The sequence below is a fragment of the Cololabis saira genome, chromosome 3 (assembly GCF_033807715.1).
Source record: "Cololabis saira isolate AMF1-May2022 chromosome 3, fColSai1.1, whole genome shotgun sequence".
NCBI classification, from domain to species: domain Eukaryota; kingdom Metazoa; phylum Chordata; class Actinopteri; order Beloniformes; family Belonidae; genus Cololabis; species Cololabis saira.
In genome coordinates this window covers 25,634,237-25,661,972 of record NC_084589.1, presented here as the reverse complement: position 1 = coordinate 25,661,972, position 27,736 = coordinate 25,634,237, and the positions used below count along the sequence as shown (strand labels likewise).

Below are 27,736 nucleotides of genomic sequence, written 5' to 3'. Positions count from 1 at the left end.
TGACTACATAGCAGCAAATGATCTGAAAATATTACTATTACCCTTTCACTTAAATATACCAGTTGAATTGCATAAATGAGGAAAGAGTCAGGCCTGTAAATGTGGCAAATGGGTTTCAGTATGTGGTAAATATTATTTTACTTCTCAAGTTGTTTTGAAATGAATGCCAACAAATAAATTGTAACAGCTCCGTGGCTCACTCATTCAGATGACCTAGAAGATAACAGGATAGTGGAAAGCTCTTGAAGAAAGACAAATGTGACTAATTATTAGAAACTGCAATCCCTCCCTCTCCCCCGAATACACTTCCTGTGCACAATACGATGAGTTAATTCACCTCTTTATCTGCAGACGCACAATTACCAGTTTAAGAAACAACAAGGGAAACCTTAATAACTGCTCTAAGTACACGTTTGGGTTTAAATATTAGGACAATGAGTTGTGGTTGTTTTGGTAAACATGGAAATGAGTAAACAGGCAAGCAGCAATGTAGAGATAGACCACAGCTCAGATGATCTGGAGTGTGAGTGTGTGTGTGTGTGTGTGTGTTGAGAAGAGTGAGGTTAAATGAGGACAGCTGGCAGTGAGCATCTCATTTATTTTTCTCTCATTCACACATTCCATCAGACATCCACAGCCTCCTCAGAGCCAGACTAACGTACCATTATCCCTTAATTTACGGTACATAAATAAAAGCCGTTTGCATATAAACTGTTGTTGATATACACATGCTGACTTGCTGACTTACACGCTTATATACAGACACTGACAATCGTTTTCTTTCTCACCAAAAATCAATGAAGTTAGTGGTATTTCACTTCACTGCCACAATGTCCTTCCCAGTATGGAAAGATTTTAAGCTTTTGCATAAACAAGCAAGAGTAAACTCTGGTAGGGAGCGAGGCTCCTGTAGCTGTATACTATTTACACTAGGGATATCAGAGGTTAAATGAACCATGAACAAGGTGGTGATTATCAACACAACAACTTGAAGTTGTTTAACATTCTTATTCAAAAATGAGAGGAAAAAAAAACAAATAAATAAAAAAAAAGATAACAAGGGCTGGTATATTGTCTTTTTTTTGTGTTTTTAACCTTAAAAGCAAGGTTTCTTGATTTACCTGTTAGCCCTTCAGTCATGTTAGTCACAAAACAATTGCTGACAAAGCAACACACAGGATGGCAGGAAATCACATCCTCAGTTCTCAAGGACACCCAATCATATTTGCACACAAAAAACGCCTTTGACCATCCCCATTGAATTCTAGCTCCTGCAAACTCCACATAAATCCAACAATGGTGCTCTTTGAGCTTGGTGAACAGCCTTTTGACTCCATCTGCAGGAGAAAAGCTGAACTACTAGTGCTTTTGCTCCACTGGGTTTCACATTTAAAAGTTCTAACTACCTCCCGATTGCATTTTGCAGCATTTTAAAGAGAAAAAGTAACGTCTGATTCTTTAGTAATTAGCAACACAAACACCTTTGTTCCTCCTGCTCTGAGCTCATGCACCATTTTGTTACACTAAGAATAAAACAAGAAATGCAAGAATCAGAATGATTAATCCAATTCATACTGTACAATGTTAAGAAGCCTTGAAGGTGCCTGTAGTTTTTTCCTCCCCCCCAACCATTTAGTAAACAAACACAACAGAAGTTAAACTCTCCCTCCCAGGTTGGCCAGTGCTGTCCATCGTAAAGAAAGAGAGGAGAGATGGGACGTTTTAAAGATGATGGCTTCCTGTTGTCTCTCTGTTGTAGCTGCAACACAGCAGAGCACAACAAATTAAACTTGTTCTCGTGGATTCTATCAAAAGGCTCTCATCTGGGAGAACGCTCAGCCAGAGCTGAAGGACCAGAAAAAAGTGAGTGATTCTTGGTGAAGTCTGCTTTCACTCTTCGTCTGCATTCTTCAGCATGAGGATCGAGTTGTAGATCTTCAGAGCGGGTCCTAGCTTGATTGACAGGATCTTGACGATGTCTGCTTGGGTGAGAAGCAGGAAGGCTTCGCCATCTATTTGCTGTGGAGACAGAGGATTTTTTTTTTTACTCTTTGAAAATATAGATCCTTGTACTTCAACAGTTCAGGTTTATCCCTTTTTATAACTGAAGCTTCGCTTCAAAATTACAATATTTTAAACCTACGTTATAATTTCCATAGTTCCTTAGCAACATCAGTGACAAGGATGAATACAACCTTTACAACTCTAGTATATAGAGCTGGGGAGTACACTAACTTATTATATCCGTCTGAAAGTTCAGTTACCGTATTTTCCGCACTATAAGGCGCACCTAAAAGCCTTTAATTTTCTTTACTGCCTTATAATGCAGTGCGCCTTATATATGATCATTACGGTAATTTCTGTTACTGTAGTCAGGGGGATTGTAGCTACTGTAGTTGGTGTCGCCAAAGTAATGGCGCTAAAAACGTCAGGAATCGTCACAGACGTTCAAGACAACAGCAGCGACGCCGACTCGCATAATGGCGACTTTGACGAGACGGAGCAAAGCTGGTTTTTATTTTGTTAATAAAGTTTGACATACGGTACTTTTTTTCTTGTTTTTTTTTTTTTTTTTTGCATTTGCTGTAGGATTTTGTAGCATTTCCTGTAGCGCAGCTAGATACGTAACTCAACCCCAGCCACTATAGTACGGTATTTTACCATATATTTAATGCGCCTTATATATGGAAAAAGTTTTTAAATAAGTCATTCATTGAAGGTGCGACTTATAATGCGGTGCTCCTTATAGTGCGGAAAATACAGTATTTAAAAACAAATGTTTTCACTCAGTTCCATCAGTCAAATAATGGACAGAACTATATCCTCAGAAGAAAGGAACTGACTTATCTCTATTTTCTTCTAAAATAAAACTAGATCAAGAATTAAAAGCAATCTACATCAGTAATAAATAACTTAAGTGCCACCCATAAGACACTTTGTATTTCTTAGCACACTGAAATGTTGTAGTGCTGACCTCTGTTTTAAAGGTTGCTGCATGCTCTTTACATCCTGGCAGTCCTTTGACAAAACCGGCAACCTGACGAAAAAAATAAATTGATTAGCCACCGATGAGCAGTCAAACAGCCTTACGATCAATAAATGATTATCTGATGGACAAAAGCATTTTGCATGCCTTTACAGAACCTCAATCATTAACTCCACAGACAGAACGAAGGCACCGGCGATTCAAATGAGCCATAACAGATCTTAAGTGCATGCAATGCAATCATGAGCAAACTATGCCTTCATGTTGGATGAGTGAATGCAGAGCATGTCTGCTTTTCATGTGTTGACAGAATGTGTAAATGTGTCTGACCTCTTCAGCACTCCAAGTAGCCACTCTCTTGGCAGTCAGGCCCAGGACCTCAGGCAGCAGCTGGCAGTGTTTGTCCCAACAGAGAGCCACCCGGTGGGGGGGAGAGGCAGAGATGCCAGGGGAGAACACAGACTCGTGGAGTGCTTGCTGGAGAGAGATGGCATCTGGAGAAGCTGAGGAGAGAAAATGGCAGTAAGAGGGATGCGGATATGATGTTCATGCTTCTTTTCACCAGCTTCCACTTTCCCTACTCACCTTTACCATCACTAATCTCCTCCTTGACATAGTGCATTTTTAGGTATTTTGGAACTGGGGCTGTCCTGAAGAAAACAATAATATACATGTTATAAGTTCTGTTTTGGACAAAAACTAAACTTCAGTACAGCTTTGTATGACGGGATCGTGAGCGACGAGTACCGTTTAGGCCTTGTTCCATTGTGACTTTGCTCACTGGCTCCACCCAGTGACTCTGGCTGGTTGTTGCATACTGAATGCTCCGGTTCCCCTGCCATTTGTTTCCTAGCAACACAGACATTCATCTTTAAGGTAAAAACCTTGACATAGTTATGCATGTAGAAGCCAATAAGAATGATGGCGTGCTTTTATAACATGGTCATAACATTTTTGTGGACTTGTCAACAAACCTGCTCTGAGTGTCCCCAACTCCTTCAGACTGCTCTGCTGTTGAGGTGTTCTGTGTCGCAACGTTTGTCTGAGTGTCGGGGCGTCGCCCTCGTGGATGAGGCCCGCTAAGGGTCAGAGGTCTCTCGCCACTCAGACGGTCTGGCAGCAAGCCCTCTTTGTTCAGATTCATCTCCGAGTATGGACAACTCACCTGCCTGTACACACAAAGAGAAACAAACTTTATTCACACAGCCATTTAAAAAGACAGAAATTCATTTTCATTTATGACATTCTGAAATAAATCAGGCTGCAGCAAATAATCAGGAAATGCTGCCATTATCACCTTGACTCCCACAAACACGGTAGCATTACATTTAGACTGCACACCCACACAAATACAAATAACATTTGAAAACACTGAGTCTTTTGTCCTCTTTTTGGTTGCTTACACAATTTCTCAGTCAAGATAGTATATGAGGACTCTGAATGTGACATTGTAAGCACTGTAAGAAGAGAAGTAGGCGTATGCACCACAAAATAAAAACTTTGAATGAAAATGAAGAAATATGTGAATATACAGACACCATTTTTTGAGTAGGGAAATTAACGCAACTATGAATGTGTCATTTTAACAAAACAGTCAAGATTTATGAATGTAAAATTTAATTGAAAATATGTAGCAAATTAGCAACTGAAAATTAAAGTGTAGCATAATCACTGGAGCAAGTCATAGGAGCCTGGGGAAAAACAAATGTACTTAATAAAGGAATAATAAGAAAACTAACGTGTAGTGTGTCCCGTAGCGAGGTCCTCTAATGTGTCCAACTCCATTGCATCCTGGGGTGGGACATCCTTGTCCTGGGGCAGTAAACACATCACTGCCGTCTGAAACACACACACGCTCAGGTATTTATATAACAGTGCAAACAACATCTTTGACTTATCTGTCAAAATGTAAATGTGAGAACAATCAAATGTGTGTCTCACTATTTGGATACTGTAATGGATGTCCAGTTTTCTGACACCACCCAACAGGGTGCAGATCTGGACAGTCAGTCTCCACCCAGTAGTCATATTCTGAACTCCAGCCATCAAAGTGGATCTACAAGCGGAGCGAGGGAGAAAAGAAAATCTAAACACAATCCGAAAACTGAGAAAGTGATAGATTCTTGATCAAATAACACTCTGTACTTTAAGTCTGTGATCCTCGGTGTCCACTATAGTTGCAGCACGTATGAGCATGGGGTTTCTCTTATCAACACCTTCCACTTTCATGCCCATCTGGAAGCCATGTAGAGGTCGCTGCGGGAAAAAGGAAATTGCAAAGATAAGTAAACTTAAAACATAAATAAATTAAACTGTAAATAGCTTACCTTTTTTATTTGTTTGCATTCCATCTTTAAAATGAAAATGTACAAACTACTTTGTATAGTTTTTAAGAGAAGCTCCCATATGCATGATATACCGTTCAAATACACGGTTGAAAAGATCCAGCCACATCCACCAAAGACCATAAAATACCAGGGAAGGGCAGTGATGTCAATTTGATGATAGGGAAACAGTTAATTACTGCAAAGTTTGACATGGAACAGGACGGTATACTGGATAACATTACTAAAGTGTACATTAGATCTACAAGTAACAGTACGATAACCTGTTGCTGCACCAAAAACAAAAGCAAACAGTAAAATGTGTATCTTATCGAGAATGACTAGGTATGCTTTGTTGAGAAATATTAATGCTATTTAAAACTATAAATAGCACTAACTATTTAAAATGAGCTAACACTAGGCATGTCACTAAGCCCTTCATATGACAGATATTTGTGTATTGGTGCACGCATCTGTTTGTATCATACCGGTTTGAACGCTCGTGCAGGAGCAGCCTGTGTCCCTGTTTCTTCCAGGTATTTCTCCCATGAAAAACTCTTGGTTTCTTTACAGTAAAAGGAAGAGAAAAAAAAGACTTATTAAGCAATTTTCTAGCTTTCTTGGTGTAATTACTCCTTTCAACATAAATGGCACAAATTATCAGGAACCCCCAAAGTCTAAATATCAGATTGCACATCTTACACCCACTTATCTGTGATAAGACCTGGGTTTGATCTACAGTACCGGTATATTGATTTTGTGTCTTACCAGCTGGAGTGGTTAAAGTAAACTTATTCTCTTCACTGTAACCAACAGGATGGATGTATGGGCTGCTGGCATCACACCTTTACAAGAACACAGGAACTGTTTAAATACAGTTGCATCAAATCAGCTTGGGATATAATTAATATTTCATTTTTTATTGAATTTATTTTTTCAGACTGCAAAACTGCAATTAATTGTTTTTCCATACGCTACAAGATTTTTTCATCCATTTCAGATACCATTCCACACTAATCAAGTACACAGGTCAATCATACTGAGGAGAATTTAAACTACATTAACATTTTCATTGTGCAACCTTAAATCAAATTGCCAGACCAGGGGATGTCTTTCAGTAGTGTCCCATCTTTCACTAATCTCTTACCAGTAATCATGTGTGTCATCCCAGTTATCAAAGTGAATGAGCAATCGGTTGTCGACAACAGCAGCAATCGTTGCCACGCAGATCACCAGTGGATTCTTCCTGTCAGCTGCCTCCAGTTTCATCCCTGCTCTAAAGCCAGATGGAGTCACTGACTACAAAAAAGAAAGAAATCACAAAAAATAAGAAGAAAAGACCCTTTTCAGCCATACAATACCAGAATGTACCCGTTTTCTGAGCAGTAGTTGATGTTGTGCTTTGTACTCACTGTGTTGAGGCTCTTAAAGAGGTGTTTAGGTGCCAGCTGGCCCCTGCAGTTCTTCACATACATGCTCCAATTAAACTCTCCTTCCTTGCACCCTGCAATGAGACAAACCCCACTCAGGATATTTGTGTGCACTTATTTACTCTACGTTCATGTTTATTTGCATATTTACACATCATTACGATTCAAAAATTCAAAGTGTGACTACCTTTAGGCAACAATAACTTGTGTCCGTTCTTTTCACACCAGCCAGCTGGTTTCAGATCCCACGAGTCAGCGTTGGCCCAGAAGTCATAGCATTCTGGGTAACCGTCAAAGTGGAGTCTTACTCTGTAACCCTGGATCTGCAAGGCAAAGAAGTTGCTTCTGCATGAGTGAACAAGAAAGTACAAAAATGAAAGTACAAAAATTGGTTCAGTTAAAAAACTGAACCAAAGCATTCATACCTCTGCCACAGTGAGCACACAGAACAAAGAGGGGTGAGACGGGTCTAGGCCTTCCAGCTTCATGCCGACCTTAAAACTGTTCCTACTTTGAGGAAATGACTGGTGCTGCAAAACAAATGAACAACACGGCAAAGTTCAAATTTATAAAACTATCATGACACACTTAACAGTATTTAGTGCTGGGTAGATTTAGGTTCATGCCTCTTTGAATAGCTTAACAGGAGCAGCAACGGCCCTCTCCTCTTCCAGGTAAGCGGGCCAGCTCCATGCCCGTTTCTTATTGGTTGGGGCAGTTCCTGAAGGGAATAAACACTCATGTTATACACTCCAGTCAATGTTTGTAATTTCCATAAAAGCTCATTCGTCATTATTAATGCATGCTCACAACTTTATATTGCAATTCCATTAAGAATGAGCAATTAAAGTTTGAGTTATTATGTTCAATTTAATGTGAAAGCAAAGCCATGCTCATAACATTTACAAAATCTAATCCAATTAATACAAACATTTGTTTGTGTTGCGTTCTGACACGTGTAAAATTGTCAGAAATGATATTCTAAATGCCAATCAGGAAAAAAAATAAACAAACTAGAGTTTTCAAAACTGGTTTAAACTATGCAACAGAAACAAAATGCCAAACAATAAATAACATTTACAGAAAAGTTACGTCGTATTTCACAGTGATACTCTAACATACCCAGCTTGGCAATCTTTGCTCCTCTCCTCCCTTTGATAGTCTTAGCCTTTTCCTATGAAAATACAGTTGAAACTTTAATGACAACAACAATCATGAGGGAAAAGAGACTCGTTCTAGTCCAAGAGAAGATCGGCATGAAAAGTTGAACCCATCACAGCCAGATGATTCAGTAGTGGAAGTAAACTATTTGTTTTGGTATGCTTCTCACCTCTGGTTCCTCTTGGTTTTCTTCCTCTTCATCACCAGAATCCATGTAGATCTTTCTCTTTTTGCGCACCCGTTTTCCCAATCTCTCACCTTCTACTGCCTGACTCTCCCTTGCTTCAACAGGAGATGATCTTTATGATATTTTTTTTTTTTTTTAATGATGAAAAAACGAAATGAAATTAAACCTCTGATGAAATAACTCATTCAAACAACCTTAAAACAAACACAGAGGCATTCCAGCCTGACAGCGTCCAAGTTTACCTGCCACTGGAGGGCTGGGCACAACTGGCGCCACAGAATTTGCCCTGCAGTAGAGCATCTTTGGGAACCTGACCGCCACAGGTCTGGCACCTTGACAGCTCCCTATTAGGACCCACGCCTGCATTAGAACCAACTGCAGCACTGGCCCTAACTTCCATGTTGGAAGTCCCCGTGCTCGAGCCCTCTACTAAAGACAAAAACACAGAACCCGGAGCTTAAAAAACTGTGGGTGTTCATATTGAGAGAAAAAAAAAAGAAGGAATAAATGCATTTTAAATAGTAATAACTTCAATTCATAACAATAGCCATGTGCAACATAAACTGTCTTACCTTTAGTTTGAGCTCCAGGCTTACTCTGACTGGCTGGTGCTATAGTTGAGCCAGTCTGTGACTGGGCCTCTGGAGGAGGGGTTGGAGTGTGAGACGGCGCTGGGTCCAAGGTCTCACTCTTAGGCTCTGCCGACTGCCCTTTGACCTCGAGATCTGTGACAATCTCAAGAGTCCCAAACTCTGTCATGCGGAACTGAAACACCCAGGACAAAAAAAAAAGCAGACATACTCATCAGGGTTTGCCCCAAGAGGCAGTTGTGTGAAATTGATGTACCACCAAATTCAGACTCATTTTTTGAGTCAATTAGTTTATTAAGTGAAGGACAATATAGGCACGGCACATGATAATTAACAATGTTCCCTCTGTTTTAATTAAACCTTTGTGAAAAAACACAGATGCATCTTAGTTGTACCCTGATGTCACTGCCTGGCAGCGTGGCGATGCCGTCCTTCCAGTCCAGAGCACTTATCATGTCAAACTCAGCTCCCTGTGAGGGTCCATCACTGGGTGGAGTGTCTGTCATTCCCACTCCACTGATATGATTAACCTGCACAGGAATAACAATCACAACAAAAACAAGAACATTGTTAAATTGTACAATAATGGTGAAATAAAACAGAATAGTTCTTTTGATCCAACATTAATTTTCAGTGTGTTATATGTGCCTTTTTAGGACGTTTAATAATTGTTTTTTACCTATAGCGTGTTGACAGGGCATGATTATCGCCGCCAGGGGCGTCAATTGGGTATGGCAAGGTATAGCAGCCGCCACACCTTGGCTTCAAGGGAAAATGTAAATGTTTGTTTTTTAAATACATTTATGGAATTACTCTGTGTCTATTTGTATTGATCAATCTATTACTTAATACATATAGAATAACTACAAATGCAAATCAGAACAACATGATCGACTTCACTAGTTATTTTACACTGCAAAAACTCAAAATTTTAACAAGAATATTTGTCTTATTTCTAGTTAAAATGTCTAATTTTTAGTAAAAAAAAATCTCATTACATTTAAGACAAGACTCAAAAACAACCATTTTCACCTGTTTCAAGTAGATTTTCACTTAAAATAAGTAAAAAAATCTGCCAGTGGAACAAGATTTTTTTGCTTGTAATGAGAAGATAAATCTTGTTCCACTGGCAGATTTTTCTACTTATTTCAAGTGAAAATTTACTTGAAACAGGTGAAAATGGTCAAATAACAAGTTATTTTTCTGGTGATGACTCTTGTTTTAAGTGTAATGAGATATTTTGACTAAAAATGAGACATTTTAACTAGAAATAAGACAAATATTCCTGGTAAGATTGAGTTTTTGCAGTGAGCAAGACTGCATTTGAAAAAGTTCCAATTTTCTTTTACACAGATAAGCTCCATAGCAGACTTCTGTGATGAGTATTTGCTGGACATGTTGATTGATACTCTCGTTTTGTGACTCGTAACCTTGCCATACCTTAGCTTCGACTGAATTGACGCCACTGATCGCCGCTAAGCCGCCTCCTGACTGGTTGTATGTACAAAGTGGTTGAAATTACAAAACGCAGTTTCAACCTGCACTTGTAAACAGCAGTGCGCGGCATCACCGCTAGATGGCGACGGTGAGCAGCCTTGGAGGTTTACACCATGCACTCCGAATTCAGACAAAACACTCAATAATAAAAATGTTTTGCCGGTCAACTAACGGGTAAATACGTGCACAAATGACCTCATTGGAGCAAACCCTTATTACCACCACTGACCAAACCTTAGAAATGCGTCTCAACTTTAAGTTAACCACACAAGTTTATCTTTTCCTTGTTTTAACAGTATCTCTTAAAAACGTCAGTTTCCCTGGTTACGACTAAGGAAGAGGGTAATTTGGTTATCAATTTCACTAAGAACACAATTTTCTGCGGCATCTGGCCAAACTTAGGAGCGTTTCAAAACGTCTGTAATTGCGAAAAAACGTTTTAGTGTTGACGCATGTTCAATACTAAATTAAGGTGATATTTTCTGTTTGCATGGCCAATCACAACCGTGTTCAAAGTGAACAACAGCCACGGTTCCTGTGCCTCTGTTAAGTTTGACTTTGCGCTTTGAGAGCCTCAATTTAATTCCATCCATAAATAAAGTGTATAAGAGCGCCCATGATTAGCATTCGTCTTAGACAAAATGGCGGAGCATGGGAAGAGGCCACCAACACGTTCAAACTATGTTAATTACTCAAGTTACACATTTAAACAAATCGTGCAAAGCTGTTATGCATCAAACAGAGCCCCACGCTTTCAGTGTAATTTCCACACGGCGTGTTTTCATTCGCCCTGGTCGTTTTCCTTCACTTTCCCCTTGTCACGGAATGTCAGCCCGGGTGGCTACTACAACGGCTATGGCCGGGCTAGCGGGGGCTAGCGGGAGCTAGCGCCGCCCGTCCGGATGAACGGGGCTCGGCTAGGCGGCTAGCAGCGGCACTCCGCAGCAGCTAAGGACGAGCTGCAATAAAGAAGTTTCCCACTTAATAACAATAGGAAAACGCCTCTGCAAAGCGGTGACGTCTAACAGATTTGCACATTTGCTCAAATAATAACACCCCCTGCTGTTGCTTGATTTATTTCTTCTATAGAAACTTGGAAAAAAAAAAAAAACCAAAACGATTTATTCTCGCCGTTTTTAAATCAGAGTGGAAATAACGCGAACAAAACAAACACGTTGTGTTTTCTTGCTTTTCTTTTCATTTGCCTGCGTTAAAGGCAATAATTTGCATTAAGGCTTTTGCTGTTGTAAAAATAAATAGTGGAACTCACCTCGTTTGTGTTTTAACTCTTATTTAGAGCTGGATAGGAGGATGCGCATGCGTGCAAGATGCGCTGTCTGACAACTTTGGGTCTCCAAAAAGTTCACTTCACCATCGCTTGCCAATACCACGCCAGTGTACGTTTACAACACGCCCAAAACTCAGTTCGGTGCCGATATAACACACAGTCCCCGCCGGACTGGGGGTTCGTGTTTCCCTATTGCCCACAAACAGGCTGTGAAGTAACCCCCTCCTCTTTAAAGAACTACAAGTATGTATCAATGGAGCAGGGACCGCAGTCTCTCCATTAACCATTGACAAGGTTCCCGTTTCACCAAACATCACACTTTTTCAGCACGGTGCGAGTGTTAAATAGGTAGTTTACGCCGATGCCGTCCCAATACGGGCGATCATCCGTGCATTTTTTCACCCGGGCCCGAATATGGTTCAATCAAAACATAAAAACACTCAGACAGACCTATATAATAAATAAATAAATACATACATAACCAAAATTACATTGTCAACCTAATCGAGACAAAAGTGAAACAGGAATCTGGCGTGGGTTTGGCTCCTCAATGTGCACACATTTCGTCATAATAACCAGAAAATACAGCCTGCCTGCATGATTATCGGGCGTAATAACTCCTATAGGATTAATGAAAAACTATCTCCATTCGGGTTATATTTTGGATAGCTAGTTTAAAAGTAAGTGCGTCGTGAAATTACAGGGCATGGTGTGAATAATTAAAGGTCTTAATATGACAGCTCGTTCATTGTATTTAATAATAATGGGATTTCTTGAAATTATTCTTTAGGGTCCTTAAGGTATAAAATTACAAACAGTTATTTCTGCAGTAACCCGTCTCACATTGGACAGCTTTCTCCCGTCATTTACGTATATAGTCTGGGTCTCTGCCGATGGACAACACATGAAATATGAAATATCTAAAATACTCACTATAATAAATGTATATACTTGATCGGCAGGTATATATAAAGAAAAGTCGTGTTTTCGTATCAACAAAGGCCGATTCAACATGAGCTCAGCTCGGCTGTAAAAGCGTCGGCGCCGCTTCGTGTCATGTGGTTGTTCGCCGCTAGATGGCGGTAGTGCTCCAGTTTCAGGGGGATTAGTGGGCTCTCGGCGTCTGCATTATTCTGCAATAATAGCACATAAAACTATGAGATGGCATTCAAAGGTACAGCGGTCGAGTCAAAGGTAAGACAACAAAATACCACGATGTGTTGTCATTTATCCCAAACCTTCTGCCGCCGCGTCTCTGTCATCTGTGAACCTGTCTGGATTGACAATGATAATAACTACTAATGATTTGGATACGATAAGCTTTGTTCCGAGTTTAATAATGCACATATCTATAGTATCCTACTTTAGATCCAGTAGTGAGTCAGTTTGCTGCCTACAGTTACCTGTTTGACTTATAACACGCATCCCTTCCGCTGCAGCCAGGCTGAAATGTTCAGCTTCACATTGGTTCTATGTGGGAAATTTGCTTTGTGGTGCAGACAGGTGAGATTCTGCAAAATTATGACAATTTTTCTGTCAATCCTCCCGTAGACCGTGCTGTTCAATCTGCTGCTGTGTGTGGCCATATTCTACTCTCTTTTCTACATGATTGGGAGTGTGTGCTTTGGTGCCTTCAGGTGAGAGCCCTCGCACGCATGCGCACAGGCTCTGCAAGGCTTCGTGTGGCGACACTGCTGTAACATTTACAAAAAAAGATAGCTGATTGTCATTTAATATCATGATGAGGATTTCAACTGGGCAACAACCTTATTCCTCTTAAATGAATGTTAGCATTACTTTACTCACATACAATGACTAAAATGTCACGGTCAGTACTCGAGTTGTAAAATAAAATCAGGGGGGATGGTGGATTTTATAATATGGGGACAGATAATTTGTGCTGATTACAAATAATATAATATATTACAAATAATAGCACTGACCAAAACAATGACAGAAAAGAATTACATAGCAGCAGTTAAATGCAGCCTTCTGTAAGCTTTAAATATCCACTGGGCTTACATCAAATACATCAAAACACAAAAATAAAAAACAGTTTTCTGAACTTATCAATATGACTCTGTCCTTCACAGGATAGGTAAATTGGATCACTGCAAAAACTCAAAATCTTAAAGAATAATTGTCTTATTTCTAGTTAAAATGTCTAATTTTAGTAAAAAAAAATCTCATTACACTTAAAACAAGACTCATCACTGGAAAAAAAAATTCACCTGTTTCAAGTAGATTTTCACTTGAAATAAGTAGAAAAATCTGCCAGTGGAACAAGATGTTTTTGCTTGTAATAAGAAGATAAATCTTGTCCCACTGGCAGATTTTCCTACTTATTTCAAGTGAAAATGTACTTGAAACAGGTGAAAATTGTCAAATAAGTTATTTTTCTGGTGTTATTTTTCTGGTGATGACTCTAAATGTTGAAATAGCAGTAAAACCACATTCATTGATGAAATGACATAAGGGATGGAAAGGGGGAATGGCAGTTTTACAGGGGGGATGATTTTGACCATTTTTATTTCAGGGGGGATGCCATCCCCCCTCATCCCCCCTCAACTCGAGTACTGGTCACGGTTCATTTACAGGATGCCAAGAGAAATCCCACAGTAAAGAGATATCCTTACCCTTATGTTTCCTATTTAGACTGAGACACTTTGATGGACTGATTCCATTTGACTTCAAGACTGAACCTATTGAATCCAACTCCAAATACCTGGGTTAGTAGGCTATTTGTTGTACGTCCAGCGTGACCATCACCACTGAGTCTGAGATTTACAGAAATAATGTATTTCCTCACTTTACTTGCCCCCATCAGTGAACCTCCTGTCCCTTGAGCTCACCTACTTTTGTAGTGGCCTTTTGTTTGCTGCAGTGGTGAAGCGGCGGGTTTGGGATTATGCCCTTACTGTCACCCTGTTACATGTCATAGTTACCAGCATAGGTGAGCAGGAGTCTAATAATAAATACTACTTTGTAAACATCTGACCACATGTTTTTCATAACGGCACATTTTGTTTTTGTGTTGCAGTAATGTTAGAGTTTCCCATGGTGTGGCAGTGGTGGCTGGCCTTAGGTAAGACAAATGTCCTCATGAAATGATGTACGTTTCATGTATAAACTGAAGTCTTTACCTATCTGCATCTGACTTTTTTCCATAGGCAGCGGCTTATTTTTGATGATTTGTAATGGTCAGCTGATCGCTTATTTCATGTGCCAGAGTGAGGAGACCTATGCCGCCTTCAGTGTCTACTGACACAAAGAAGTCAACTCTTATAATAAAATCAACGGCCTTGTGAAGTGAAATACTGTAGATAAGGTCAGAGAACACGCTTCTTGCATTCTCAAAGTAATGGGATTTTGTCGCAAAAAAGACATGAAATGTCTGGATGCAGTTTGTGATAATAGTTTCAAATAGTGTTTATGTAACCGCCACAAGATGCTTTTTGCATTTTGCTTGCAAGACAATGCTTATTTCTCAATGCAGCATGAAAGAAGCCCATGAAGTATTATCTGTACTTTTGTAATGTGAATAGCAGAAATGGGAACTGTGCAATAAATGTATATTTTTTATAATGCAAAAATGAAAAATAAATGTTTTGAGTGTTTATTGTTCCATACAAAATCATGAAATGTAATGAAGACATGAAATAGTCACTAGCCTATCTCATATAATGAACTGATACTGGACATGACACTGGTAAAAATAAATAATGTAAAATGTAATCAAGTGAAAACAACCCAACATGCAACAAATTGCAATGTTAGGATTCAAAACTGTAGCTTAAGTGCTTAAAAAGATATGTACATTTCAAAATATATAGCATAAAAATAAGTATTTGAACAAACAGGCTCCCAGATGATCTGATATTGTTATGAAGGTTGCTTTGCAGCAAAGTACTCTTCTGGGTTACTGAAGGAGAATCCAGGGAAGGCTTCGCTGGCATAGACTGGTCGCTGCCTGCCCCCCACAGAGGCGGGAACAGGTTGTAGTGTAAACTCTGGATCAATGTAGCTGATGTCACAAGGACCTGCCTAGAGATGAGAGAAGAGTAAGTATACACTGTCTTCATTAAAAAAGGAAGAAAAAAATAGGAGTCCTTTACTAATCTGTGATTAATTCGTACCACTTTTGGGATGAATGTGGGTTGGATTTTCCTGGCCACAAGGTCATCCCAGTTGATGGAGGAAAAGATGGGATGTTCTTGGAGTTCCTCCTGACAACACAACACTGTTAACCCTTCTGTGGATGTGTCATTACATTTATGACAGCTCTTTTGCGCACCACTTACAATGTCCCGGCTCTGCCCTAGACGTCTGGAGGGGTCCCTCTCCAACAATCCCTCTAATAGTGAGCGGGCAGCTTCAGAAAACCTGCTGGATAGCTGCAAAGGAGCATGAAGGATGTTCTCAAACATCTTTTCCTTGTTTGGGCTGTGAAAAGGAGGCTGGGAGACAGAACAGGGAAGAGGGGTAAGCTGAAGATGCAGAAGTGGAATGTGAAATAATGGAAGGGGGCAAAAAAGGTTATTTCAATCATACTCACAAGTCCACAAAGCATCTCAAAAAGCACAACACCAAGTCCCCACCAGTCCACAGCGGGGCTATATGGATGGCCTTGTAGCACCTCTGGAGCGAGATACTCTGGAGTGCCACAGAAGGTGTGCATAATCCCACCAATTGCAACACCTTCTTTACAAAGACCAAAATCTGTCAGCATCACATGACCCTCACTGTCCAGCAGGATGTTTTCTGGTTTGAGGTCTCTGGACAGAAAATACACAGGACAAAAGTGTGGTACGAATCTATTAGTGTCTTTTTCTTTTCAGCTTCTTACCATCTTTATCTATTTATGCAGTGTTCAAAGCCATGGTAGCAACATTACTTTGCATGAATAAATTAAGCATGGAAAATTTAAATGAAACATGAACAAAGTAAGTAAGAAAGCGGAAAGCCAAGAAAAACTTGGAAGTGACTGCAGTGACCTGCCTGAACCTGTGTATGTGTGTGTATCTGCACCTGTAAACAATGTCAAGAGAGTGGAGGTAACCCAGAGCTGAAGCCATCTCAGCAGCATAGAAAGTAGCTCTAGGTTCTGGAAATGAGCCCTCTCTCTGCAGGTGGTAGAAAATCTAAAGGCAGAAGATGTGAGGTTTCACAAATGGTCATGAATTTCATCAACATTATGAAGAACCAGTTTCATTTCTGCAGCCAAATAGTACATTATACACCATGTAGCTGTTGGTTGACATTTCTACAATGGATATTTTTTTACTCACTTTTAATTAAATACTGAAAAGAAATACACAGTTTTGATTGTACCAGTCTCCCAAGAAAGTATCACACTCTTATTTTTTTTCCTCCCACACATACCTCTCCTCCATTAATGTAGTCCAGGACAAAATAGAGCATGTCTGGTGTCTGGAAAGCAAAATGTAGCCCCACCAGAAATGGATGCTTTAGACCCTTCAGCAGCACACTCCTCTCAACCATCACATTCCTTTGCTATAAAGACAAAACAGATACAGATACCGATACAGTTAGGCCCCTTTTCAGGCATAAGATAGGTACATTTTGCATTAATGTTTCTGAGCGTGCAATGCTTATGTAAAACACAGCAGGACTGTATGGAAGCAGCTCAAATATGTACTGTTCTTCATGCTTAAACTTATGCAGTGTCATGTAGCTGTTTGCGATGACATTAATTACGTATCATCCCATTTAAGTTTAAAAGAGCCAGGTTCCTCTATATTTGGTTTGTATCTTAAAGAGACTGGAAAATAAACATGGAAATTATAAAAACGTTGTTAACACAGGACTAAGGGTGCCTAACACCTTTGCACAGTACTATATATTATCTAGCCAAGCCAAGCCAACTTTATTTATAAAGCTGTTTAAAAACAGCAAGCACTGACCAAAGTGCTAAACATAAAATACACTTTACACCACTAAAAGAGACAAAATCAAAAACATAAAATGAAAACCACAGAGATAAGATAAGATTAAGATAAAAATAATTAAAATAATTAAAACAAGCTAAAGTCAACTGGAGTCATACTGGATTAAAAGCCTGGCAGAAAAGGTAGGTTTTAAGAGATGATTATGGCCCAGGAAAAAGACTGATATTAACTGGTGACACGTTCCACAATTTGGGGGCTACAACAGCCCGGCCTGTCCCCCCTGAGCCTTCGCCGAGTGCTCAGTACATCCAGGATCAGCTGGTCAGCTGATCTGAGTGACCGGGAAGGAGAGTGTAAATGCAGCAGCTCAGAGAGGTAGGGTGGGGCAAGACTATTTAGAGATTTAAAAACAAATAAAAGCATTTTAATATGAACTCCAAAATGGACAAGCAGCCAGTGCAGTGAGGATAAAAAAGGAGTAATGTGCTCTTTCTTCCGTGTTCCTGTTAAAAGCCGTGCAGCAGAGATATGCACCAGCTGAAGATGAGACAGCTTGTGGACTGATTAACACCAACGTACAAGGAGTTACAGTAATCCAGCCGACTGGTGATAAAAGCATGGATCACTGTTTTGAAATGTGATTTGATAAAATAGTCCTTATTTTTGCCAACTGTCTCAGATGAAAAAAGCTAGATTTCACCGCTGCACTGATCTGACTGTCCAGTCTGAAATCCTGGTCCAGTCTAAAAACCAGGTCAGTTACAATCCACTTCACGTACTGTCCTAGGGGGCCTAAATCAGAAGGAGAGAAACCTTTCGTGACACTGGGACTAAAAACAATCACTTCTGTCTTGTTTTCATTAAAAACTAAGAAGTTTAGAGCTATTCAGGCTTTCAATTCTTCAAGGATCTTTGTCAAAGTTTGCAAGGAGTTTGCATCCTCCTGTTTTAGGGGCACATAGGCCTGCGTTTCATCTCCATAACAATGAAAGGCTATATTGTGCTTTCTAAAAAATTAAGCCAAGAGGCAGCAAGTACAAACGAAAAAGCAGAAGCCTAAGTATTGAGCCCTGCAGGATGCCACATGACAAAGGCGCAGAAGAGGAAATGAAATAATCGAGACTGACACAAAAAGATCTCTGAGCCAGGTAAGATCTGAACCACTCCAGGGCCGTTCCATGGACGCCTATACGCAATGCTCTAAACTAGTTAATAAGATGTATGATCCAGTGTCAAAGGCAGCTGTTAAATATAAAAAAACTAGGATTACATAATTCCTTGAATCTGTAGCCAAGAGGATGTCATTAAAAACTCTCAACAGCACAGACTCTGTGGTATGAAGAGGCTTAAAACCATACTGAAAATCCTCAAGGATATTATTTTTATCTAAGAAGGCTTTCAGTGGACCATAGACAACCTTCTCCAAAATGTTTGAGAAAAAAGGAAGCTTGGAAATAGACCTATAATTTGAAAAAGACAGTGTGATCCAGTCCAGGTTTCTTTGATCAGTGGTCCACTTACGTTCATCTATATACATATACATCATCTATATCTTTATATTATCATTTAACCATTGTTTTTTCTCTCCTTCATTTGCATCAGATGCTCTGAAAATAAAAAACAACCTGGTGTCCAGACTTGTGTTGTATTGAAAATGTTGCCTAATTGTTTATTCATACCCTCTTAATCTGATGCCTCGTCAGACTGCTGTCACAGAATATTACGGCAAAGCATCAGTGTTAATTCAGACATGACGCTGACATGCTGTGTGGTTGTTTGATTAATGGGAAGTGTTGCGTGTCTGAAAGGGAGAGAGACATATACATATATGGTGAAGTAATTGGATAGCTACCTCTTTCCTTTTGATGATCATCTGTTTCTGCAGAACCTTTACTGCATAGTGGCTTCCTTGTTTCCGATGTCTTGCCAGCAGCACCTTTAAAAAAAATGGCATTTCTGCATTTAATTCCTGTATAGTAAGCTGACAAAACACACACAAATGCACACACAGGCAAATAACTAAATTAATAAAAAAATTCTCACCTTTCCAAAGGTTCCTGTGCCAATAAGTTTGAGGTATTCAAAGTCTGAAGGTTTCATTCTGATTAATATGATTAAAAACAAAAGACAAAAACGTAAATAGTAAAAGTGATTTGTCAGTTTGTTTAGATTGAATAAAAATATAAAATAAATCTGAATTCAAAAAGTTTAAATATCACTTAGCCCTACAATATGAGACCAATGCAATTATCTGGGAGGGGAGTTTACAAAATTGGGAACCAGTAAATTGACCTCAAGCCTCATCGTCAAAGTAAGCACTTCTCAACAGGATTAATCAAAAATAAAAAGTTCATCTGTGATGTGAAGTAAAACTTTTCTCCTGATTAAGATATAATTCTTGGTGTTGGGGAGGGAAAGGACTTACTGTAAGTTGTCCGTGTTCCCAGAGCTCTGAGAAACAGAAAGGACATACGGGTAAGATGGTCAGGAGGTTAGACTCAATTTCATTTCCTGTCAACAGACATTATTTTAATAACTGTCTTTAGTCTGAACTCACCGATTTAGTTTTCACCTCCTTTTGTCTCCTCGGCTTGCTCTGTCGCTGCAGGTGTCTTTGAGTGTCCCCGCTTCAGTCCAGAGGTCAAATAAAGTGGGTTTGAGTTTGTTTGCAGGATTGAGAGCAAAGTAAAAGCAGTGGGAATTATTATAATTGTTCACTTACCATTTGCAGAACTGCTGACTCTTTACGAGTTTGTGAAAGAAATCACTGAAGCCAACTTTCTTGCCCTTGACCAGACCTGTAAGACGGACAGACAGTGGGTTATTACATAACTGAAGAGCATTAAACTATATGTGGTCTGCAATCAGTTGGCGGACTTGTCAAGTTGAGAGTAACGAACTAATGTAGCAGGGTTAACAAGTGTTCCTGCCTTATCGTTATTATTATTAAGCAGAGTAGATTATTATTATAATATTAATCTAAGAGGTCACATAATTTCCTGGAGTGCACTGTACTTAAATGAATGCTCAGCTGTCTCAAATGACCTGTTTAAATTAAAACAGCCGTCAATTTAATTCATGCACTTTATTTTCTTACCTGAAAGAAATGTCACGAGCCCTTTCATTTTGGCGTAAGTCATCGGTCGTTCTTGAGTCCCAGTCATTTGGATGAAATCTGACAACTGAAAGCTTTTGAAGAATGAAGCTCTAAGTGGGAGAAGACAGGTGGCTGTCACCGTAGTAACAGAGCCCCGCCCCCTCCCGACGCTCCGCTCAAGCAGCTGACGCACAGACAGTTGCATTCACTGTCTTCGGAAATTATAGCGCTTAATGAAACTACTAAAGGATATCTTACGTACCCGTGACCTTATCGGTATAATATTTACCTCTCCATGTCTTGGACAGTCATTTATATCGTTGGGTTTTGTGTTTTGTTTAAATAATTAGTCTTATGGATGAAAATAGACTGTTTCTATGTGAGTTTATTCAGCATCAACTTGTTTGCTCTGAAACCATCATGGCACCTGAATGTAACATCCTGTGAAGCGGCAAAGAAGAACCAGTTATACAAAACACGTGGTAGGTGTAATAACACTAGACTTTCTTTCTTTCTTTCTTTCTTTCTTTCTTTCTTTCTTTCTTTCTTTCTTTCTTTCTTTCTTTCTTTCTTTCTTTCTTTCTTTCTTTCTTTCTTTCTTTCTTTCTTTCTTTCTTTCTTTCTTTCTTTAATTCTTTCTTTAATTCTTTCTTTCTTTCTTTAATTCTTTCTTTCTTTCTTTCTTTCTTTCTTTAATTCTTTCTTTCTTTCTTTCTTTAATTCTTTAATTCTTTCTTTCTTTCTTTCTTTAATTCTTTCTTTCTTTCTTTCTTTAATTCTTTCTTTCTTTCTTTAATTCTTTCTTTAATTCTTTCTTTCTTTCTTTAATTCTTTAATTCTTTCTTTCTTTAATTCTTTCTTTCTTTAATTCTTTCTTTCTTTAATTCTTTCTTTCTTTCTTTCTTTCTTTAATTCTTTCTTTCTTTAATTCTTTAATTCTTTCTTTCTTTCTTTCTTTCTTTCTTTCTTTCTTTCTTTCTTTCTTTCTTTCTTTCTTTCTTTCATGTTGACATTTTTCCTAGATAAATAAATAGATTAATGGAGCCCCAATACTTGACAGAATGTGTGTCTCCTTTACTCCTTTATACTACCATACACTTTTGAGGTAGAGCTATCTACATTTCTGGCAGCACTCCAAACATTTATTATCGTGTTTTGTGGCTGCGCCACGTTTTGGAAATTGTCAGGACCTCTCCAGACCTTTAATGTCAGTTACAGGATTGTGATATAGAAGGAGTTTTTTTTTTTTATTAAAAAAAGAAATAAAAGAAAAGAAAAACAAAGCCAAATCATTTCTTAATTTCTTAAAGTCAAATCACGAGTTGCTTTTGCAGCAGTGACACACATCTACATGTTCTTGGAGTAACAATGGTAATAACTTTATTGTTACAGCCACAATTACTCTGCAGGTATAAAATCGTGTTTTCTGATTCACTGTAAAGTTGTAGCAGCGCAACACAGCAAAATGAAAAGAGGATCTGTGTGGAAACAAAGATATTAGTGTTTCACTCTAAAAAAACAAAATGGTCCTTATTTTACATGGTTAAGTCACATTATAAAAGCCCATCTATGATAACTATTGTCTCTCAATCTGCCAGACCATAATATCCTATCAACAATAACATTTCAACTAGCGTTCTAGGAACTAGTTTCTATTATGACATTATGAAGCTTCTTGCTGAGCCTAGCATGATCAAATTTTGTCCTTACATAATAGCATTACATAATGAAAGAGAGAGGATGGGTCTGGCACTGCTGGTGGTAAACATATTATTGAGTGATGCAGAATGGAAAAGATATGACTGACGAATTTAAGCTCAAGCAATAAATCAGTAAGCAGACATGAATAAAACAGAGTGGGTCTTGACAGAGCATAAAATATATTTCGAAAGTTTGCAGGAACTTGAGCTACGCTCTTAAACTGGAAACGAGTATAAGAAGAACATCATTGGAAAACAGTATGAGATCAGAGTAAGAGGGTATGGATCAGACATGTACATGAAGTTCAGAGACAGAAATAACATTGAGTGTGTCTCCGTGTTCAGGAATCTAACTTTGGAGCCAACGGGTGCAGGGCAAAGAGCATAAGGGGTTTTGCTTCCTGGTGCAGAAAGCTGATCCTCTGACGGCAATAGGGGGAGGTTCCTTTCTTTCTCAGCGTGAGTGCTTGTTGCAGGGGGAAGCCGGAGAAAGAGGAACCTTCCTTCTTCCCTCCGTCACTCCATCAGGAACCAGCGGCTGCTGGTCTGACCAGCCACCCTCAGTTTCGTACGTCTCGTCCCATGACTGCATGGGAACAGGTTAGAGCTGGTTTTAGGTTTCAGGAATGCAACATGGTGATGCTGAGCACAACTAACACATCTGAGTACCCCAACTGCATTCCTGCATTGTGAATTTGGAAGCTCAAATCAGGGCACAAGTTTTTGAAGTCTGCCAAATTCAATGGAGAAGTGTGTGTGTTTTCATATAATTCAAGTAACAAAGCCAATAACCTTATACTCAGAGGTGGGTAGTAACGAGTTACATTTACTCCGTTACATTTACTTGAGTAAGTTTGGGGAAATGTTGTACTTTTAGGAGTAGTTTTGAATCACTATGCTTTTTACTTTTACTTGAGTAGATTTGTGAAGGAGAAACTGTTCCTCTTACTCCGCTACATTAGTCTACATTGAGTCTACGCCTTTTATCCGCGTACGCTTCAATCTCATGACATCACTGGGTGATTACATTTACACAGACTCAAACACACACACACAGAGTTTCTATGAATTCATGGGCTTGTTCTAGTTCTGCCTGGTTAAAAAAGAAAAGTACAAAGGCTTGAAATTTTGTGCAATTTGTGCTTAATTTATTTCTTTATTCTGTTATTTTATTTTATTATTTATTACTAAGTACTATTAGTATTATTAAGTACTTGAATTTACTTTAAGCCTATTTTAATTTAAGCTATTTTTTATTCATTTTAATTTATTTTATCGATTTAATTTGCCTGGAGATGATTATTTTGTACTTTTTTCTGTTTGAATGGGTGTGTTAAAAAATAAACCAAACGTTACTCAATAGTTACTCAGTACTTGAGTAGTTTTTTCACCAAGTACTTTTTTACTTTTACTCAAGTAATTATTTGGATGACTACTTTTTACTTCTACTTGAGTCATATTATTCTGAAGTAACAGTACTTTTACTTGAGTACAATTTTTGGCTACTCTACCCAGCTCTGCTTATACTATATTTTATCTTTATCAAAAATACATGCTAATAAAACCGAGAAAATGTGGTATACAGCAAATGAGAACTTTTTATTGATAAAAAAAAGGGAAAAAAAGATCCCATAGTTACATGTGATAGGATTTGAGAAGTAGCTAAGACCCTACTTGATTGTTCAAAGTTGTCTGATAACATGCGTTATATACTCCTGCATTTGTATTATTTTTCAATATCACTAAAGCGGTTGTAGTTTTAACCCCTGACTGCCAAATATATATTTACAATAAATGACTTGTTTTTGCCGTCACGTTGGTTGCATTCAGTCCGGAACTGGTTTGAGGAGAATTTGTTACAAATGTCAGCAAGGGGTTGGTCAGGATCATAATGGCAGACTTAAAAAAAAGGTCTTATATATGAAGAGCTGGATAGCACTGGGCCCTGACATGATCCATAGCTACATTACCTGAAAAAACCAACTGCACTCAATGAATACCTGAATACCTACTTGACATGAATATTAGACAGAGGACATTTTCAAAAATCTACTGAATATTTGTTGTGACCGCCCTTTGTCTTCCAAACAGAATCAGTTTTTCAAGGTGTGCAAAACATACATTAATGTCCATCAATTGTAGGTTGAAACAGTCATAAACAGAAACAGCTGTGTAGACTTAAAACTGGGTAAGGAACATTGAAGCTCTGCTACCAAGGTGAGTTTGTGGAAGACAGATGTAACATTTTATATACAAACTGAGAAAAGCAACACCACACAAGGTAAGTAAACTATATCAGCAAGGTCTTTCCCAGACAAAGATATCAGAGCAGCCGCGGGTGTTGAGATGTGCTGTTCAAACTTCTGTGAAGAAACAACAAGAAACGGGCAACATTGAGGACTATGAAAGAAGTGCTCGGCCAAGGAGAATTAGTGCAGCAGATGAAAGATAAATCATGTTTCTATTCAAAATCTGAAGATGTGCAGCAATGCTGTCAGCTCAGAGCTAGCAGGACTTGTGAGAACCAGTTATACACATCTACCGTCTGGAGAAGTGGTCTTCCAACTCTCAGGGCCACTCGTACTTTCTGTACCCAGAGTTAGAACCAAACATGTTGAGGCAGCTTTCAGCTTTTGTGCTTTTCACCTGTGGTGAAAACTCCCAGAATGCATCAGGGCTGCTGAAACTCTCAGTTGCTTTAAATCAAGGTTGAAAATGTTTTTATTTACTGCTGCATTTCAGTAATCCACCATAATGCACTGCAGCCTTTATTTCTTGCATCTCCTTTGTTAATTCTTTTTAATTTATGTCTGTTTGTCTTTAATTATTGCTTTTTAACTCTTTTCTACACTGGTTCTTTTACATTTGAGTTTCATAACTTAATCATATTTGAAATCCTGTCAATTCTGTCATGTAAATCCTATTATGTTTTATTTTATTTATTTATCTTATTATTAGTTTTTATTTATTTATTTTTTGTTTAAACTTTAAATCATGCTTTTTATGTATGTTTTAATATCTTTGTAAAGCACCGTGAATCACCCTGTTGTTCAATTGTGCTATATAAAAAAACTTGCCATGTCTTGCCTTCGTGGGAAAATTTCAGACCAAAATAAAGCAACACCTCTGACGTATGCCAACTATGCACGAAAACATAGGATCTTGGGTACATAAAAATGGCAACCACTGCTTTGGATGAGTCAAAATTTGAAATATTTGGCAGTAGCAGAAGGCAGATGCTTCATGTCAACATGACTGAGTCTGTCTGGGATTACATGAAGAGACAGAAGGATTTGAGGCGGTTCACATCCACAAAAGATCTGTGGTTAGTTTGAACCCAGATATTTGGACCAACCCACTTGCTGAGGTCCTTCAAAGACATTTTTAAAACTGTTAAATCTAACAGTTTAAGCAGCTGTGAACACCAATTTCTCAGAAGAGGGACTGTTTTTGTGATGTGTTTCTAAAACTTGCCAAGATCTGATGCCTGTGTTGGACGCAAACAAAGTTAGAAGTCTTGACATACCTGGAGATGACGTCAGGGGATGGATCGCACTAGAAAAAGGTTATTCCTCAGAGGTACTGAAGAGCCCAAACAAGCCTAATCCCTCAAATCATAAGGTTAACTCACACCAATACAGCTGAGTATGCTTGTAATTATATTACTGGTATAATTCCTGTTACGTAAAGTGTAATCTGTGCAATAAAGCCTGATTATTAGTGTAACAAATATTTGTTAACACCAAAATAGATACAGTAATTACATTTATTATATTTGACAAAGATACTGCTAATTGAACTTATATTATCAGTTTTCAGATACAAATACTGATAGTTAGCATTCAGTTCTATGATACTTTAATCCCTAATTTCATATTACAGTAACTATCAGTCAGTTATATAGTCATGTAGGGAGAAGGGGTTTCTTGTTTTGTAGTCATCGGCCACTGGATACTGTGTACTGACTTGATTACTCACCATTTTATTAGGTATACCAGGAATACCTAACAAAATGCCTGGTGAGTGTATACTACAGCGGATTAGAAGAGGCCTCTGATTGAAGCCACTCTGTTGTTGGATCACTATATTTTGAAGAGGATGCTCAGTATTGTCTATTATGTCTTTACTTTATGAAGCATTGTCCTTTGCGCAATCAGTTCTTGAGGCTCCAGAGAAATCTTCTTTTCTTAACAGTTCTTTCAGTTTCTTAAAGTTTCTGGCTCTGACTTTCCTGCCCCAGTACATAACTTCCTCGAGAAGTTTGATCCGGTCTCTTTTTGTAGATAGCTTCAGTGTGGCATCTGTAGTCCATTCTGTATTTATATTCCCCCATCATCTCTACCTCTTCTCCTAGGGTAGAAGTATTTGGCAGGCCGGGTTCTTTTAATCTAATGTTTTTACAAATGATTAATCTTCTAATATAAAGAAGGCTAATAAAATATGTCTGGATATTACAGATATCCAAATCCAAATCCGTGTCCTTACATGGGTATTGGGAGTGTTTTAATGTTATGTCTCCTTACATCCAGCAGCGTTAAAACAGTTGGTAAAAGATAAGGAACATGTTATGATAACGTGTACGACACAGCTGCAGTGCGACATGTGTCCTATAGATGGCGATCACAAACCACAAACAATTATGATGAAGAGCGAAACCTTCTCTTTTTTATGCGTTTATAGGATAAAACTACCCAGCAGATTATCATAGACCAGGCTTTATCCCTAGTACTGCAGCGACATTTATGACATTTCTTTTTCACATTGATGCATAAACTCTGCTTATTTAAAACTCCATACTTTGATAAACGTACAAGTGGGTCATAAACAATGACATATCGTGTAAAAATATTTTCTCAGGGCGTGCCTTCGTAAAAATTTGAATTTGAAATGTACTCTGTTTAAAATCTTAATACACTTTTTAACCCTTATGTGTTTAGTCAATAATAACAGTTTTATCTGTGATACAAGACTGAATGTTTTCCTCTAAACAAAGTAAATTACCTACCCTGTGAAGATAGTTTGAAATACATATTGGACTACTTTCTCAGTAATATGCTTCAAATTTCCTGTTAAGAGTTAAAAATTAAGTTTTAGGCTTCATGTTCTCTGTGAAAATCCCTTCTTGGTGTCACATTTATGAACTAAATGAAATTATTAACTACAATGTTGACATTCATACTCTATCTATAGAAGATAAGGCTGCTGCAACTACCATATAATAAACCTCTTATTAATCATGAACATGGAGAATTTGCTAAAGTGACAAATCTACGGAAGAGTATTAGGGCCATGCAGGAGAAAAAACATTTGAGAGGGGAAGATTTTTTTTATTGTGCACTTCGAGAAAAAAAGTCGAAATGTCGAGAAAAAAGTAAAAATGTTGAGATTAATGTTGAAATACAATTTCGAGAAAAAAGTCGAAATTTCGTGAATAAAGTCGAAATTTCGCCTTCTTTCTCAACATTACAACATTCTCGACATTTCAACTTTTTCTCAACATTTCAACTTTTTTCTCGAAATTGTACTTCAACATTAATCTCGACATTTCGACTTTTTTCTCCACATTT

At 38.4% G+C, this 27,736-nt stretch overlaps 3 protein-coding genes across 5 annotated transcripts; 1 reads left to right on the top strand and 2 right to left on the bottom strand.

The window, feature by feature from the left end:
- Positions 1-578: 578 nt before the first annotated feature.
- On the bottom strand, positions 579-11,639 carry l3mbtl1b (L3MBTL histone methyl-lysine binding protein 1b). Of its 3 annotated transcripts, none has more exons than XM_061716805.1 (23): positions 11,446-11,639; positions 9,358-9,440; positions 9,074-9,208; positions 8,661-8,853; positions 8,331-8,517; positions 8,071-8,200; positions 7,863-7,914; positions 7,367-7,461; positions 7,166-7,270; positions 6,928-7,063; positions 6,723-6,814; positions 6,458-6,609; positions 6,079-6,155; positions 5,799-5,875; positions 5,132-5,242; positions 4,928-5,042; positions 4,726-4,825; positions 3,961-4,155; positions 3,734-3,835; positions 3,572-3,636; positions 3,317-3,489; positions 2,975-3,037; positions 579-2,019 (listed from the first exon to the last, which is right to left on the bottom strand). In XM_061716805.1, the coding sequence occupies exons 3-23, from the start codon at positions 9,182-9,184 to the stop codon at positions 1,891-1,893; spliced, it is 2,460 nt and encodes an 819-aa protein (XP_061572789.1). In that variant the 5' UTR covers positions 9,185-9,208; positions 9,358-9,440; positions 11,446-11,639; the 3' UTR covers positions 579-1,890. The 3 variants fall into 3 exon arrangements, with proteins under 3 accessions (XP_061572789.1, XP_061572790.1, XP_061572788.1); XM_061716806.1 differs by lacking the exon at positions 11,446-11,639 and adding an exon at positions 10,119-10,291; XM_061716804.1 differs by lacking the exon at positions 9,358-9,440.
- An 802-nt stretch (positions 11,640-12,441) lies between these two features.
- LOC133441005 (putative transmembrane protein 244) lies at positions 12,442-15,014 on the top strand. Its single transcript, XM_061718369.1, has 6 exons — positions 12,442-12,657; positions 13,015-13,100; positions 14,119-14,192; positions 14,291-14,416; positions 14,504-14,548; positions 14,634-15,014. Exons 1-6 carry the CDS (start codon positions 12,625-12,627, stop codon positions 14,726-14,728), a joined length of 459 nt encoding a protein of 152 aa, XP_061574353.1. The 5' UTR covers positions 12,442-12,624; the 3' UTR covers positions 14,729-15,014.
- Positions 15,015-15,089: 75 nt separating this feature from the next.
- On the bottom strand, positions 15,090-20,554 carry sgk2b (serum/glucocorticoid regulated kinase 2b). Its single transcript, XM_061718368.1, has 12 exons — positions 20,470-20,554; positions 20,095-20,170; positions 19,930-19,999; positions 19,798-19,823; positions 19,416-19,473; positions 19,225-19,308; positions 16,846-16,977; positions 16,492-16,604; positions 16,019-16,238; positions 15,765-15,920; positions 15,600-15,689; positions 15,090-15,507 (listed from the first exon to the last, which is right to left on the bottom strand). The coding sequence occupies exons 1-12, from the start codon at positions 20,534-20,536 to the stop codon at positions 15,346-15,348; spliced, it is 1,254 nt and encodes a 417-aa protein (XP_061574352.1). The 5' UTR covers positions 20,537-20,554; the 3' UTR covers positions 15,090-15,345.
- Between the last annotated feature and the right edge of the window lie 7,182 nt (positions 20,555-27,736).